The sequence below is a fragment of the Equus caballus genome, chromosome 1 (assembly GCF_041296265.1).
Source record: "Equus caballus isolate H_3958 breed thoroughbred chromosome 1, TB-T2T, whole genome shotgun sequence".
NCBI classification, from domain to species: domain Eukaryota; kingdom Metazoa; phylum Chordata; class Mammalia; order Perissodactyla; family Equidae; genus Equus; species Equus caballus.
Genome location: NC_091684.1, coordinates 79328178 through 79345216, shown reverse-complemented (window position 1 = coordinate 79345216; position 17039 = coordinate 79328178). Strand labels below are relative to the sequence as shown.

The following is a 17039-nucleotide window of genomic DNA, read 5'->3' as shown; positions in this document are numbered from 1 at the left end:
GGGGAGGTGTTTGATTACCGTTTCTATTTCCTTATTTGTGATTGGCCTATTCAGATTCTCCATTTCTTCCTGATTCAGTTTGGGGAGATTGTAGGAGTCTAGGAATTTGTCCATTTCTTCCAGGTTGTTCAATTTGTTGGCGTATAGTTTTTCATAGTATTCTCTTATGATCCCTTGTATTTCATTGGTATCTGTTGTGATTTCTCCTCTCTCATTCCTAATCTTATTTATTTGCGATTTCTCTCTTCTTTTCTTGGTGAGTCTGGCTAAAGGTTTGTTGATTTTGTTAATTTTTTCAAAGAACCAACTCTTTGTTTCATTGATCCTTTCTATTGTCTTTTTTGTTTCAATATCGTTTATTTCTGCTCTTATTTTTATTATTTCCCTCCTTCTACTGACTCTGGGCTTTGTTTGTTCTTCTTTTTCTAGTTCTGTTGGGTGTCATTTGAGGTTGCTTATGTGAGCCTTTTCTTGTTTAGTGAGGTGAGCCTGTATTGCGATGAATTTCCCTCTTAGATCTGCTTTTGCTGCATCCCAAATGATTTGGTATGTCGTTTTCTCATTTTCATTTGTCTCCAGATAATATTTGATTTCTTCTTTAATTTCTTCAATGATCCATTGTTTGTTCAGAAGCATGTTGTTTAGTCTCCACATTTTTGCACCTTTCTCTGCTTTTTTCTTGTAGTTGATTTCTAGTTTCATAGCATTATGATCAGAAAAGATTCTTGATATTATTTCAACTCTCTTGTATTTATTGATGTTTGCTTTGTTTCCCAAAATATGGTCAATCCTTGAGAATCTTCCATGTGCACTTGAGAAGAATGTGTAACCTGCTGTTTTTGGATGAAGTGTTCTATATATATATCTATTAAGTCCATCTGGTCTAATTTTTCATTTAATTCTATTATTTCCTTGTTGATTTTCTGTCTGGATGTTCTGTCCATTGGTGTTAATGGTGTGTTGAGGTCCCCTACTATTATTGTATTGTTGTTGATGTCTTCTTTTAGTTCTATTAAGAGTTGCTTTACAAATTTTGGTGCTCCTGTGTTGGGTGCGTATATATTTATAAGTGTTATGTCTTCTTGGTGGGGAGTCCCTTTTATCATTATATACTGTCCCTCTTTGTCTTTCTTTATCTGTTTTGCTTTGAAGTCTACCTTGTCTGATATTAGTATAGCGACACCTGCTTTCTTTTGTTCATTATTAGCTTGGAGTATTGTTCTCCATCCCTTCACTCTGAGTCTGTGTTTGTCTTTGGGGCTGAGGTGTGTTTCCTGGAGGCAGCATATTGTTGGATCTTGTTCTTTGATCCATCCTGCCACTCTGTGTCTTTTGATTGGGGAGTTCAATCCATTTACATTTAGAGTGATTATTGAGATGTGGGGGCCTACCACTACCATTTTATGTCTTGTTTTCCGGTTTTCTTCAATTTCCTTTGTTTCTTGTCCCGTGGTTTAATCTGTTCCGATGAAGAGCTGCTACTCTCTGTTGTTGTCCTTCTACTTATCTCCTCTGCTCTTGGTTTTGTAGCCCCTTTCCTTTTTTGGATTTTTCAGGAATCAGGGTTTTCCTGAGGATTTCCTGAAGAGGAGGTTTTGTGGCAATGAACTCCCTTAATTTTTGTTTATCTGGGAAAGTTTTTATTTCTCCATCATATTTGAAGGATATTTTCGCTGGGTAGAGAATTGTCGGCTGTAGGTTTTTGTCCTTCAGATTTTTGAATATATCATTCCACTCTCTTCTAGCCTGTAAGGTTTCTGCTGAGAAATCTGCTGATAGCCTGATGGAGGTTCCTTTGTAGGTTAGTTTCTTTTGCCTGGCTGTCCTTAGTATTTTCTCCTTGTCATTGACTTTTGCTAGCTTCACTACTATATGCCGTGGGGTTGGTCTTCTTGCATTGATAAAGTTTGGAGATCTATTGGCTTCTGTCACCTGAAGATCCATCTCTCTCACCAGATTTGGGAAGTTCTCAGCCATTATTTCTTTGAATAGGCTTTCTGCCCCTTTCTCCTTCTCTTCTCCCTCTGGTATACCTATAATCCTTACGTTGCATCTCCTAATTGTGTCTGATAATTCTTGGAGAGTTTCTTCATTTCTTTTTAGTCTTACTTCTCTCTCCTCCTCTGCCTGCAGCATTTCTGTATTCCCATCTTCCACACTGCTAATTCTTTCCTCCATATTATTGGCCCTACTGTTCAGTGCATCTAGATTTTTCTTAATCTCCTCTATTGTGTTCTTCATTTCTAGTATTTCTGTTTGGTTCTTCTTTATCGTATCAAACTCTTTTGTGACATAGCTCCTGAACTCGTTGAGTTGTCTATCTGAATTCTCTCTTAACTCATTGAGTATTTTAATGATGGCTGTTTTGAAGTCATTGTCATTTAGGTTATATATCTCATTTTTTTGGGATTGTTTTCTGTGTATTTGTAATTTTCCATCTGTTCTGGAGATTTAATGTATTTTTTCATATTGCTTGATGTTGTTGATTTGTGCCTCCGCATAGAGATAGAGTTTAGTTGCTCCTTCCACTTGTTTCTGCTGGTGTGGTGGGGGAGCAGCTGTTTATACTGCACCAACCAGGAATCCTCTCCGCAGTTGCTAACTGGGTCTGGGCCCCTCCTCGTAGTCACAGTGGTCCTTTGGATTCCCTCTTCTGCTGTGGGGGCCGTCATGGGGAGGCTTCAGGCTGCTGGTGCCTACTGTTGCAGCCCACCTAGACGTGCTCCCTCCTTGGGGTCTGCAATGGTGTTATGGGCTTTTCCAGCGGCCAGGGGTAGGATCACTTATATTTGCTGCTCCATCACTGTCGGCACCCACAAAATCTCACTTGTCCACTATGGGTCGCAGCAGAGCTATTGGCATCTTCTACAGTCTGTGGTTAGCTCACCTAGCTATGCTACTTTTGTCCCGGGGTCTTCCAGCCTTGTGGCTGCCGGATGGGTGCTCTCTACTAGTGCTGTGCAGAGGCTTTCCCTGAGGCTGCCGTGAGCCTGTAGGGTTTCCCCCTAGGCTACAGAGGTGGGTTGCTGGAACTCCACCCAGCCCCAGTCCTGTTCCCCAGGAACTCGGGGAGCCCTTTGCCCTGTCTGGGGGATAGCCGGAGATCCTGATTTCAGTAGTAGCTGGTCAGCTGCTGCCCTGCCTGATATTCTCCTCTCTGGGACCCTCCTGGTGTTGTGGATGCTGGGCGTGGCCCCTCCGCTAATGGCAAACAGAGAGTTTTGTCTGCTGCCCGGGCGGAACTCTGGAGCTTCCCCTCTGGGGCGTGGAGCCGGCCTCTGGAGCTTCACCCAGCCCCAGTCCTCTCTGAGATCTCCGGCAATCCCTTTCCCCACCGTGCAGGCAGTGGCAGCCGGGGGGCCGCCGTACCCTCAGTGATTCTCTCTGGGACCCTCTGGGCGCCGTGAACACTAGGCGGGATCTCCCTGCCAATGGTGGGGCGAGACTCTCCCCGCGGGCTCAGGTGTGTAACTCTAGAGTTTCCCCCTGCATTTAGGAGTAATTGCAGGGGGTTTAGGTAGGGTTCTGGTCACCTGTTTCCACCGTCGCTCCTCTGGTGTGTGCTCACTCCTGCCCTAGGTGTGTGTTGATCTTCTGGGGGCGTCCGTTGGAAGAAAGCCACTTGCAGGTACTAGGCTGTTCGGTCGGGGTCGGAGAGTTTTCACCTATGTCTACCTCCTCCCGGAGGGAAGTCCGTCCGCCTTCCGATGTATAGTACGTGGGTCTCTCAGACGTCCTGAGATGCTGTCTGGATATCCTTTGTTAAGCAATGAGTGTCCAAATAATTGTAGCCTCGAAGGGGGAGAGACAAAGAGGACTACTCACAGCGCCATCTTGGATCCTCTCTCACGTTTTATAATTTTAATATCATTTTTCAAGATAAAGTCTCAGCCAGACATTTTCATCACTAAAAAATGAGAAGTTTTGATCCTCATTTTAAATGAATTTGCTTTGTATAATCTTTTTTCCAGTGCCAATTATAGTTGAATACTTTGGTTACTGTTCCTTTTATTATTTATTTCTACTCATTTCCAGAATGCACTAGTAACAGTTAAAGTAAAAGACACAAATTCAGCAAATTCTAAACTAGGATTGCTTCATTTGATTCCTAAAGTTATGCAACATGGAATCCCTACCCTAAACCATTGAAACAGATGCTGAAGAGTCAAGTAAGGTGAGTGAGCAATTTCTCCAGAATGTCTAGGCAAAAAGAAGTTGCCACAACTGTTTTGAGTATCTTGATAGGTAAGGTTAAGAAGGATAAATATGAGCTCCTTTAAAGTAGAAGAGCTTGAAATAAACAATTACTTACATGTTTTTATATTCTTTTGTCTTTTATTACAGGTTATGCTGAAAGCCATCCCTTCTTTCTTGAACTGTTTCAATAAGTTGGTGTTTTCAGTTATGCATGAAGGGCGGCAGAAGGACAAAGGTAATTCAGAGTAATAGTATCAGATGCGCAATATCAAGTATGTTCATCTTGTGGTAGCTCTCACTACATATGTTACTGAACCACCCAGTTGAGTTTGAATAAGAAAAATACTCAGATCATCGGATGAATACTCAATACAATTTTTTAAAAAAATTTCAAACTGTCACCTTGTTTTCCTGTATCCAAAACAGTGAATGCATTTGCCATCTCCTGATTGAAATAGTTATTTTCCTGGGGGGAAAAAGTGGCTAGATTCAGGAATATTTACGCTCATATAAAGGGGATATAAAATTGACTGCAATCCCATTCTTGCCCTTAAGGAGTTTGTAATTTAATAGGAGAGATTACAAAGGAATGGGCAGTTACAGAGCCATCGCCTTTTATAGAAGGAATGAGTTCCTGGACTCACCAGTCCAGCCTCATCTTGGCAAGGTTATATTTGTTTACCAATGAAGCAAACTGCCACATGACAATAGCATAAATTATGTGTACAGCTTATTTTTCAGCCTTGAAGTTTGTTGGTTTTTGCTAAATTTCTAATTTGAGGGAGATTCTTATTATCTAAAAATTTGCATATAAAGTGAGACTGTCTGTATTGCACTATTTCAAATCTGCATAGCATGGAACAGCCTCGTACCATGTGATGTGCTCTGCACGAAGATAGGGTATCTGGTGGGATGCTCTGGGACCACAAAGGAGTGGTTTACAACTCAATTTGGAGGTTGTCAGGGAGAACCTGTGGCAGGCTAGAAATATATGAGTTGTATCCAACTTCTCTGCCAGTGTGAATCAGTTTAATAGGTTGAGACTTGTAGATTTAAGCAATAGCTACTTAAAACAATTAACTTTTGAGAAAAGAGAAGGAATGTAGTTAACCCTTAATTATAATTCCCAAATTACTCTGCCTGGTTTTGGGATCAGTCAGTGGCACAGTTAGGTATTTCACCTTCTCCCATGCCTAGTGCAGAGCACGTGTCAATGTAATGTTGTGAATATATTTGGGGGCAGGATTGGGAAGCAGATTCCCTCTCCCAAGCTAGCCTACGTCAGTTGATGGTGGCTACCTACGATTCTGTGTTGAGGCCTCTAGGGTCGAGTCTGAGCTCAGCAAGAAAGAATCCCTATTCCAGCTGGTGTTGTCTGCCTAGACAGGAGATGGGAAATGTCCGAGTAGGGGGCTGCCCTGGCCCAGGCCTCGCTGAGCAGTGGTGGAGCAGAGCCCTTCACACACCCTGCCACAGGTGTGTCCTACATGTAGTTGTAAATGTGTCCTTTGTCATGTGTTCTGAGGAAGTGTGAGGACACGTTCCACATGAGTAGTTCTGTGCTACATCCGTTTTGGCATAGCTCAGTCACCTCTAGTCTGCCAAGATTTGGTTCTCTGGTGTATTCATGGCTTAACTGAGTAGAGTTTTAACTATTTACTCTCCTTTTGTTGGTATCTAATGCACTCTTTAATGACCACAGATTAAATCTGTGGCTGAAGTAATAAATGCCAGATATTCATGTTGTGAACTGGATGTGTATGTTGAGCAGTCTGAAAATAGAGAAGAAATGGTACATGTTAGATATTAAAGTGCTTCTTGGTGAAGTGTATTACCTGTTGAAATGTCCAGTGAGTGTTAGCAGTTCACATAATTTCATAAAATTACAGTGATCTAGAAAAATTGCATATATGCAAGATGTTTGTATGTATATTCAAGGTAAAAAAAAAAGACATTGTGCATTCTAAAAATCAAGTTTTTATATATGATATATGTGTAACAAACTGTATTTGTTTAAAATACACAATTTAATGAGTTTTGATAGGTAAATACATGCAGGAAACCACCACCACAGTCAAAATACAGGACTTTTGCATCATCCCCAAAACTGTCCGCCTGCAGTCCATTTCTCCCCCTGGCCCCAGCCCACCACTGATCTGCTTTTTGTCACTGTAGATGTGTTTGCATTTTCTGGAATTTTATGAAAATGGGTATATCACTATGCTGAATGAAAGCTGGGGAGGTGCTCTGACATATGCTGGGGTTCCCCACCTGGGGTCTGTTGTGAAGGCCTCAGGAGCAGGTGTAAACTGGGCTGTGGGCACATTTGAGGCTGTTAGAATTCTTGAGAGGAGTTTATTAAGAAGAGCCTGGATGGTCCTGGCACCTTAAAGTAGAAAGAACTAGGAATCAGAAATAAATCTGGGAAGACAGGAGGATATCTAGTGATGATAATTGAGTCTTATATCCATCTGCCTATAAAGGAAAAATTCTGCACAATTTCTGAAACTTAAGGAGGCAAAGACATAATTAGGCCATCTTATCTGTAAAATCATATGATGTCAAAACTCATTTTTTTAAGATAATGTTCCATTTTTTCCCCCATTTTAAGCCTTCCTTGTAGAGATCAATTTCCTTTTTAAATACAAGAACAATCCTAGATGTTTTCCTAAAAATCTTGGTTACCGTACTCTTAAAAAAAAACCCCATGTACTCGAGTATTTTAAGTGTTCTTTTTGTAAGAGAGATAAATATTTGGATATATCATCTCTTCCCTCATTCTGTCTTCAAAGTAGCCAATTAAAGAGTCTGGGAAAAGATGGAAGGTTTGAATATCTTTAGACTGTATTAAAAGTATAAAATTAGAAGAGTTAAAATGCACTGTTTTTGAACTAATTGCTTTGGAAACACTTTGCTTCTGTAGGAAGCACAGATGACCTGATGGTGGTTCTAGACTGTGCCCGCCTAGTGGGAAGGATGTACAGCCACATCGCAGCCCGGGCTGAAGAGTTCACAGTGTTTTCCCCCTTTATGGTGGCCCAGTATGTGACGGAGGCACAGAAGGTAAACCAAGCTGACTGTCTCTCATCACGTGCTTTCATTTACAGCCGTTTATAGCAGGACTTCTCAACCAAGGGGGCAAGTGACATTTTGGGCCTGATCATCCTCTGTTGTGGGCTGTTCTGTATATCTTCTGGTGTTGAGCAGCACCCTGCAGGGTTATTGCAAAGACTGAACAAAGTGACATTCACAGGGCTGGCAGTGGCCTGGTACCTAGGAGGTGCTCAGTCACTGTTAGATCTTTCTTCTTGCACCAGCCCAAACCTCAGGCTCCTGAGTAATAAGGGAGGTGAAATGTTACCCAGGTCCAAGAACAGGAACTCTCACAGGACTGGGTCTAATGGCAACCAGGAAGAGGGGTCCTGGGTCCCCTCAGCAGCAGGAGTTCACGGATCTCTACTCTTTTTTTTTTTGAGGAAGGTTAACCCGGAGCTTACTACTACCAATCCTCCTCTTTTTGCTGAGGAAGACTGGCCCTGAGCTAACATCTGTGCCCATCTTCCTCTACTTTATATGTGGGATGCCTACCACAGCATGGCTGTTGCCAAGCCGTGCCACGTCCACACCTGGGATCTAAACTGGTGAACCCAGGCCACCAAGAAGCGGAACGTGTGCACTTAACCGCTGCACCACGGGGCCAGCCCCATGGATCTGTAGTCTTGGGATCTGTCGTGCATGTGACTCAGCTGCTCTCAGACACTCAAAGTGGATGACACGGTGGGGATACCTGCAGACTCATTCAGCTAGATTAAATAGAAATACTTTTGTCCTGTTTAGTCTGACTTTTGCCTCAGTATTCTGGATAATTGATTGTTCAACAGTGATCTCACTTTAGAATGTCACTGTGCTATTTTCAAAATTCCACAGGACCTGTGTGACTCATGTTGTGAGTTGACTACAGGACCACATACCTTACTTTGTTTAAATTAAATTTCAGAAGCTTCAAGGACAGTGTGTTCATGTGTATATCTGTCCACTTGCACATGGGTAGATATACATTTATGTTGTATATATCTCTCTCCATAGAGTATCCCCCCTTTGTAAACCTTCTAAGAATAATGTTAAAACCCCTGGTAAACATGTTATGTTAGTGATGTCAGCATTTCTCAAGGGAGATTAGGCTGCATGGGCTTCCTCAGAAAATCTGGTGTTGCATTAGCTTTCTTCCTGACCCTGTAACAGGATGAATCTGTAACTAAGTAATTTGCAAACCCACTGGCACTGCTCACATCAGCCAGTGGAGATGCCAGTCATATGGGCGGACAGTTGGTCCAGTGGGGACTGGGGGAAATGCTGCAGGAGGCAGCCTGGCCTCATGGCGTGCGCTGGGTCCTCACCAGGCTCTCTGTGTGTAAGGGCTGCTGCAGCAGACAGAGACCCTCACAAATCATTCTTTGAATGAGGTGTGGGCTTAGAGTTTGGTTTCCTTGGAATTATTTAGCATTTTAATAGAATCTTGATATTTCCTAAGCACTCGACTCATTAATATGTTAGCTTTTGCTGGAAGAAGACACTGGCGTATTTTCTGTTTCACTGAAGAATAAAAGGAAACATAGTAATATCATTTAACTGAGGGCCAAGAAGGAAGGCAGTAATTTGAACCCTTAAGTCACTAATTTTTATTCTGAGATTTACTTTATGAGAAGTCTCTGGTCTTTTGGCCCCATTATTCGTGTCTAATTTATGCTTATGAGTTGTTTTTAAATTTTAATCTTGAAAGCCATAGGCCTTGGGAAATATCTAAGGCTGCAGCATCCCAGAATCCATTGGCAGGGCAGTCCATGTTTTATCTTTCATTGTTTTTAATTCAGTAATGAAGAAAATATTCCATATGCATTAGAGACATCTCCTGAGAGAGCCATAAATCTTTCTAGACTAGAAAGACACTTTTAAGTTTAATTAAATGCTAGATAGCAAGTGTAGCTGAGTGGATCTCCTTTGCCTTCCCTCGTGTATCTGTGGATGGGCTATCAGTGGAGGTCTGTCGGAAGTTAGGGCCGATGGCCTGGTGAAACTGTGCTAGTGATGAGGAGCAGCGACTCCTACAGCTTTTGTTCCCTCCACACAGGACTGGGTCACAGTGGAGATGTGTCAGGGAAATTATAGTCACTTTTCTCTTCTGTTTTACCTGTAATCAAGTTGACAACTGTCCCTCTATGTTGATGGCTTAGAGTAAATAGTTTGCACTGCTCATCGTTCCTAAGGTCCTTGTAAGCTACTTCAGGAGGTTTTCCTTCATTGGCCTGTGATGTTTGTTGTAGAAATTGACTTTTTCCCTTGTTTTATAAATAAGTTGTCTGAAACATAAAGATGTGAAGTGGTTGTGTAGGTTTATGCTACTGGTTTTCCTGTTTCCCAGCAGACTCTCTGGTCTGTTCCACTAATGAGATAGCGTGTAAAGGAATCGTGAAGAGCGTGGGTCCTGGACTCGAACCAGGTTCAGATCTCAGTCGGCCACTGGGAAAGTGACTTCCCTGCTTTTTGCCTTTGGAAGTGGAATTGCTTGTTTAGTGAGTGATGATTAACTGAATGAATGAGCAGCAACTTAAAAAGTCCTCACTCCACTAGGAAGATTCAGGACTTTTGTGTTTTGTTTTATTTTTTCTTCCTCTCCCTGATGCCTTACTGTGGAATCACGGACAACATTTCACCTTCAGTCCTTGTGTTCTTATCGTCTATAAAATAGTAAAATTTAAGAGGATGATCTGTCAGAAATTTTTTGAACTATCATGTGAAAGTGACCATAACTTTGAAGAATAGCATCATCTTAGGGACAGAAACAAATTGTCTCTTCAGGAATGTACCTCCCAGTGGTTGCCTTGGTGAATCAAACTCCCAGTTAATAAACTGTCTCCTCTCCAGAAGCTATGTGTTTGCAGAGAGCTATAACTCTTCTAGTTCATCAGGTTATTAACAAAGACTCAACCAATCCCAGGCCTGTCACCTGGAACCTTTCTGCTGCCTTTTGGTTTCAGCTACTGGGGTGTTCAGGCCGAAGCCTGAGTGGCTGTGGCAAATGGAATGGAGCCTACTCTCTTGGCCTTTTTGTCTAGATGTTAGTCTGAATCTCTGATCTGAAAGTTTGTGTGCAATATCTGATATAGCCTAGTTGGAGCTGGACTGCCCATCCTTCCTGCTATGCCCCGGATTTTAGTTAACCCAGAATTTCAGGGAAGAAATGCATCTTTAGGCACAGGAACCAATTCAGCCATCAGGGTCAGTTAGAAATTTAGGGCCCATTGTGCTATTGTTGACAGAAATGAAAAGATCTATTAAGTATAATCATAAATCACATCTGATGCTGGGTGATTTGATGTGGTCTAATTGCTAGTCTATCAGTGATCTGGAGGGCATCAGAGCCTGCCTAGCAGGAGGTGGGGTCAGTTGTGTGGTAAACACTGCAGCCGTTAACCCATGGTTAGTATAGCTTCCAGTGTGATTGACTGTCTGGAAGAATTTGACAGTGTGCAGGTGGCTCTTGTAAGAATTTCAGATTTGAAGATTCCACTTTTTAAATCTCCCTAGTAAACACACAGGCATCACTTACTGAATAGCAAAGCTACCCCTGTGATTTTGTGATGTTTTATTCCAGGTTTTTGTTCACTTGAGTTGGCTTCTATTTCCCCAAAATACAAACATTTAACATATGAATATTCAGTTATTTAAGTTATGTGCAAAATGGTGTTTTAAAAGGAGTGTCTTTTCTCAAACTGGAGGCTGAAGTTGGAATTCCTTTTCAGGTTTCCCAGGCCTTAGTCCCTGCTTGTTTGCTCTTACAGAGGTGTGTCCTTCTTTCCTAGGTCACCTTGTATCCGGCGGTGAAAGGCCTTCTGCAGGAGGGCATCTACCTCATCCTGGACCTCTGCATTGAACCAGACATCCAGTTCCTACGGGTCGCACTGCAGCCAGGAGTGAGAGACATCTTTAAGGAGCTGTACAATGATTACGTGAAGTATCACAAGGCAAAACACGAAGGAGAGAAGAGATACACCGTCTAAGGCTGCAGCTTTACAGAGGTGCTGCCAGCAGTGCTGAGCGGCCTTGGCCCCCAGGCTTAAAGAGTGGAGAGTGAAAGACTTCAGATGTTGTAATGTGCAGTGTTGGCATATGTGGAAAATCCTTTTCGGTTTATATAATTTAGATTTTATTGTCGTGTTTTTCACACAGTATTTTTTAACGTCTTTTTATGCAGTAAGTATTGCAATAGAATCCTGAAAATAGACACTAGGATAAGGTGCATGCAGTAAAAAATTGCCAAATCTCTCTGATGGCCATTTCAAATGTCCAAATGTGGTTCTTGTCTCGATTCAGTGGTTTGGTTCCCCTCTCCCCGCTAAGAACTATCTAGAACCTGTTTTTTACTTCAGATACATGGCTATATAATTAAATCCCTTTTAAATATCTTTGCCTTTTATATTCTTCAAGTAAGTGACATGGGAAGTATTCTTGAAATGCCACTTTTTCTGCCTTCTCTCTGAGTATACCTTCTGATGGGGCTGGAGAAAGTTAGAGCTTTGCTACCCCGTGTCGGCTGAGGTGCCTGCTCTGGGCGGGGGTCGGGGCCCCTGGTGTGCAAGTAGATGCTCTTTAGGGCTCTGTTCTCCTACCTACTCTTCCTGATTTAGCCTTCTAAAGTTTACTTTGGAATTTTTTTTCCTATTCAGTCTAAGAAATACTCTTAGTTGTTTTTACTTATTACCTAAGCAATGTATTTCATTATAGCAACCTCAGAAAATAAGAGGGAAAAAACTTTAGAAACCCTCCTAGCCCCAGCTACCCAGACAGCCTCACCTCCTTGGTGTGAGTTGTTTTCATCCCTTTACCGTGCATCTGTATATAGAGAGAGGTGTACATAAGGAAACATAGTTGCCACGTTGGATTATAAATGCACTTTTGTTTTAGTTACCTAACTTTTTTCCCTATGTAATATTTCAATAACATCTTTGGGTATATAAAGACATTTGACATACTTTTTAATGGCTGAATAGTAGTCCATTGAGTAGATGTAGCTGTTTTATCTAATAAATTCTGCGTGGTTAGACATCAGGATCTGTCCAAGTTTCCTTTTATAGGCAATGCTTTCAGCTGACTCTTCCCTTCTATCTTTATTTTCATAAGATGAATTCCCACAAGTTTTCAAAAAATTGCTTGTCAAAAATCCTTTCACTTCTTAATGATTTATATAAATATTGCCAAATTGCCCTCCGGAAAATGAACTAATTTATTTTCCCACTAGTCAATCAACTTTAATATTACTGATTTTCTTTCTTTTTTTTTTAAGATTGGCACCTGTGCTAGCATCTGTTGCCAATCTTTTCTTTTTTTTCTTCTTCTCCCCAAATCCCCCCATACATAGTTGTATATGATTTTCTTTTTTTATGTTTCCTTGTTAGAGAAATGTTATTTTGTTTTGAATTTCTTTAGTTACTAAGAGGTTGTACACTTTTCGTATTTACCATTTTTATTTCTTATCTAAATTATGTTTACATAATTATGTTTGTTATGTAATATTAGCTTGTTTCTCAGTTGGGATATTTGCTTTCATTATTACTTACTGTCTTTGTGGAATTCATGTTGGATTTCTCCTGAAAATCCTTGTTTAGTCAGTCAAATTGTAGTCTTACATTATTTGAAGGATCATCCCTAAGCAAAAGGCTTTTTTCCATTACTTTTTCATGCATGTATGATTGGAACAGACAATATAAAGTGGATTTTTGGGCTATCTAAGAGAAATAGCCCATTTTTCATGGTCCAGATTTGATTTTCTTTCTTGCATTGGCTGACCGAGTCCGGGAGATGGTTCTGCTTTGCATGTGTTTTATCCATTTCCTTCCCTCTGTCTAGACAGTGTGTGTGTAGAAGCCTTCTAAGCTCTGGGGACCAGAAATGGATTCAGGTGGTCCGGCATCTTTGTGCTTAAGGCTCCGTATTGATGTGCTGAATTCCCTGCAGGATCCTAAAACATGCTGATGACGTTATTTCTTGTTCACACCTGGGGATGGTATGTTGGAGGGAGCAGGCAACCTTTTAAGGTCACAGGCTGTAAATAGAGGTGGAATTAAAACCATGTTCTTGGTTTTACCCTTTTGGTCAAGTGCCAAGACAGGAGCGTCATGGGTCTGAGAGGCCCTCGTGGAATTGTGTTCATGACGGCCGGAGATTAGCAATAATTCATTTTCCCCTGCTTTTGGAGTGTTTGTGGAGTGCAGGCAGACATGGAGCAATGCTTCAGGCATCCGGATGGTGGCACTGCAGGGCCACAGCTGAAGGCCCCATGCTGCTTTGAAAAGGGAACTCAGAGACATCTGTCTATGGAGAGTTCGCAGCCTTTGGAGAAAGGGAATGAGGAAGAGAAGGCTGTTACTCCGTGTCCTTCTTGCACAGTTCAAATGTGCTATCTCTGAAGTATTCCCATTATTGAGAAAGGCTGTCCTGATTTCCTTACAATCATTTCTATTTGAACTCTAAAGCTTCCTCAGGAAAGAATACTTTTCAACTCCATTTTGCTGATTAATAGGGAAGAGGAAGCATTTTTGTTAGTGGTAGTAATGGAAGCTATGCTGTGTTCATTTTCATTTTATTAGAGTAGACCTCACGGGCAAAGAGAGTTGGCCCGGGCCAGCTCTCTACATGGCAGATCAAGGGGCTTAGAGGTGACAGTGAAACACTGGGTTTGAGCTAGACCCCGTGAGACCTGCTGTGGCGCCAAACTCCTTTACAGTGGATGGTCCATGTTACTCATTCATTTGACAAGTATGTATCAGTTTCCTCTCTACTGTGCCGTGCGCTGGGGCTGCAGTCCTGGTCTTTATGGAGCTTGCTTTCTGGCAGAAGTCACTGACAATGAGCCAGCAATCAAATAAGCATGATCATTGCAGAGGATGGTCACAGGGATGGGAAGCAAAGAAGACAAGTGCAGGGGCTAAGACGGACTGGAGAAGGCCATCCTTGGGAGGTGACACTTGAGCTGAGACTTGCCTGAATGATAAGGAGCCAGCCATTCCAAAAGCAGGGACTTTCAGGAGGCCTGCACTGAATTCACTTGTGAGCCTCGTTTTGGCCGAAAACCTGAAAGGAGGGACAGATGTGACAAATTCAGGAGGAGAAAGGCTTAATGTGGGGGGCTCTGCCTGGGATGTGACTTTGCAGGGGCTGCTGTGGAGCTCCTGGATAGTAGAACATCAAGTGGCCCCAAAGAGAACACAGACGGCAAATTGCCCTATTCCCAGCCTTTACCTTCACCTCTACCCATGGACTACAGTGGATAGGTATTCACAGCCTGTCTTCCTCTGCAGCTTCCCAAGACGTGGACTCTCCACAAGATCTTAACTCCTTTCTCGTCACAGCTTCCCTGCTGCTTATTTGTGAAAACTTTGCCCGATGCTAAGGAATGAATGAGGCTTAAGAAGAAAAGACATGTCAAGGAGAGCACGTGTGTACTTGGAAGGGATTTGGGCTGAAAGTTTTCATTTTTGCCTGGTTTCTCATTTTGATCTTCAAAATAGTTCATAGAGATTGCTTTGATCTTTGCCAATGTGCCAGGCTACAACCCTGTCTCTTTCTAATAAGCTTTATGCTTTGAGTCTTATAAAATCCACTGAAGAGGCAGCACTTCTATCGTTTTTGATTCTTCATTACCCCATGTGCTATCTTAACGCTCTTCCTTTCTCTGTCTCTTTTTCATTTCACTTTTCTTTCTAAAGGTCTCAGGTGTCTCTGTCGTTTTCCTTTTTCAGCTCTTCCTTCCCTCCTCAGCCGGGATCTTACAGTCGTCTCTCTAATGAGTGTTAATTTCTGTTGCTCTGGACCATGGGCCCAAAGGAATCTTTGTCCCTTGTGTCCCTCCGGACACTACTGTTATCATCATGCGGCAGCGTCTACTCCCGTGCTGTCTCTCCGTCTGTGTCTGCAGCTCCCAGCCCTCCCCTCCCTGCTGGGGACTTCAGCTCTGTACCCAGTTTCCCTCTTGTTTGCTGCTGGCGTTCTCTGTAGCCTCAGCGTCCACACTGAGGATCCTCTGACACCCTGCCCCACATTTCCAGGAATGTCCACCTCTGTGCTCCTTCAGCCCTCAGTTTCTAATGTTAGGTCTCCCACTGGAGCCCCCTCGATCCAAGGAGCCAATGTCCCCTACCTTCTGTACCACCCGGTCTCCACCTGCCCTGTTATCCTTCTGCCCAGCTTGTTCCCTGTTGCCACCATGTCCAGAGATGCCCGTGGTGATCCTACCTCTCTCACTGCAGGGAAACAAGCACTATTGCTGGAGAAAGTAATAAAATCTTGGTGATGGTTCTCCACAAGACCCTGTTCTCTCTCCTCAGCTCAGTCTGCCTGTTGGGAGCAAAGTCTCTTTTTCCATCAGAGGAAGAAGCATCCATGAGGTAGCATAGTTTGAGATATTGTAAGTTAGTGGTGATGGGGTTATTATAAAGGTTTTACTATGAAGTTGTGGTTGATTGTAGAAAATAAATCTTATGCATGAGAGAAAGAAAAAGGTTTGTAAAATCTCCATAATGAACACAGCTGATATGAGAGGGAAAGGGTTCTCATGACAAAGGAGGACCGAAGGATGTGATTCAGCAGAAGTGGGCACCGACACGCTGTGGGCAGGGGGACCGCTCAGCTGGTGCCTGCGATGAGAAATACACTCATAAAATGGGACTACGGAAGATCTAGCAAAGATTACCTGGCCAGATGCCACAGTGCTGATAAGTCCCCAGAGAAAGTGCTGGGGGAGACCATGCAAATAAATGTGTAGACGTGTGCCTAGTAATCATCCTGGAGGACATGCCACACTTAGTTTTACCAGCTGTGGCCACTTTAAAGACCAGGATGATTGCCCTTGTCTGTATGATCGTGGGTGCCCACAGCAGTCCAGGTCCAGTATTCATTCTCCAGGCATGCAGCATGTGCTGGTATTCTCTTTAAACCTTCTGTGAGGTTTTGTCACAGGGTAAATGAGTCAAACAAGCTTTTTCCAGTGTTCTAACCATATCCCTTCTGTCTCTCGAATCTCTATCACTTTGCTTTCTGTTACAGACACACAGAGAATACACTTAATCTAAAAAATGTGATTGTTGATCCTGTTATCCTCCCAAATTACCACCAGCCCCTTCTCTTGACAGTCAGCCAAATATAAGGAGTAGTCTGCATTTGTTGTTTGTACTTTGCTGTCATTTTATCCTAGTAATCCTCCCCATTGAAGCTGCCCTCTGAAAGATAATGGACTCGGTTTTAATCACCCAGGTCTTGGCTGTTTGGTCAGTTCCTGATTCATCTCTAGTCACCTTTAGCTTGTTTAGGCCCACCATTTCCTTTCTGACTTCTGTCTCTAGGGTCCCTGGTAGCTGCGATGCTCTTTCTTACCTTCACCAGCTCCTTTTTCTCTCCCTACCCTAAAAGGCTGGTGTCCCTGAGGATCAGTCCTTGACAGTTCTCACTTGACCTTCTTGCTCTCCACCTCTTCGTTCCTCTGATGTCACCAGTTGCCTCTGTGCAAGTCCCTCTCAGACTTCCCAGTTTCTACTCATTGACTCACCCTGTCTTGTCTCAAATAGACAACTAGAGAGACAGAACTGGTTTCTCACTTTCAGTCTCCCAGTGTTTCTAACTCTGTCCTTTGGTTTCAGCTGTCATTACCAGCATCTATGTTGCTGTGCCAGCCCATCTTCCCTCCTTTCTCTTACTGCCTATGCTCATCCATCCCATATATTGTTTCTAAATAGTCCTAGTGGTTGCACCTCCACCTTGCTTAAAAACCTTCGAGAACCCTTTCTCTTCTG

The 17039-nt window shown here is 42.7% G+C and overlaps 1 protein-coding gene across 12 annotated transcripts in view; it reads left to right on the top strand.

Moving 5' to 3' along the window:
• The window catches only part of URB2 (URB2 ribosome biogenesis homolog), a 34049-nt gene extending 21036 nt beyond the window's left edge, over positions 1-13013 (top strand). For 10 of the 12 annotated variants that reach the window (XM_070228264.1, XM_023646265.2, XM_023646266.2 and 7 more), the window contains 3 exons: positions 4345-4432; positions 7121-7260; positions 11058-13013. In XM_070228264.1, coding sequence (XP_070084365.1) covers positions 4345-4432; positions 7121-7260; positions 11058-11255 — 426 coding nt within the window. In that variant the 3' untranslated portion in view covers positions 11256-13013. The remainder of the gene's footprint in view (positions 1-4344; positions 4433-7120; positions 7261-11057) is intronic. The other 2 variants (XR_011423528.1, XR_011423529.1) reach the window with 1 other exon arrangement.
• Positions 13014-17039: the final 4026 nt, after the last annotated feature.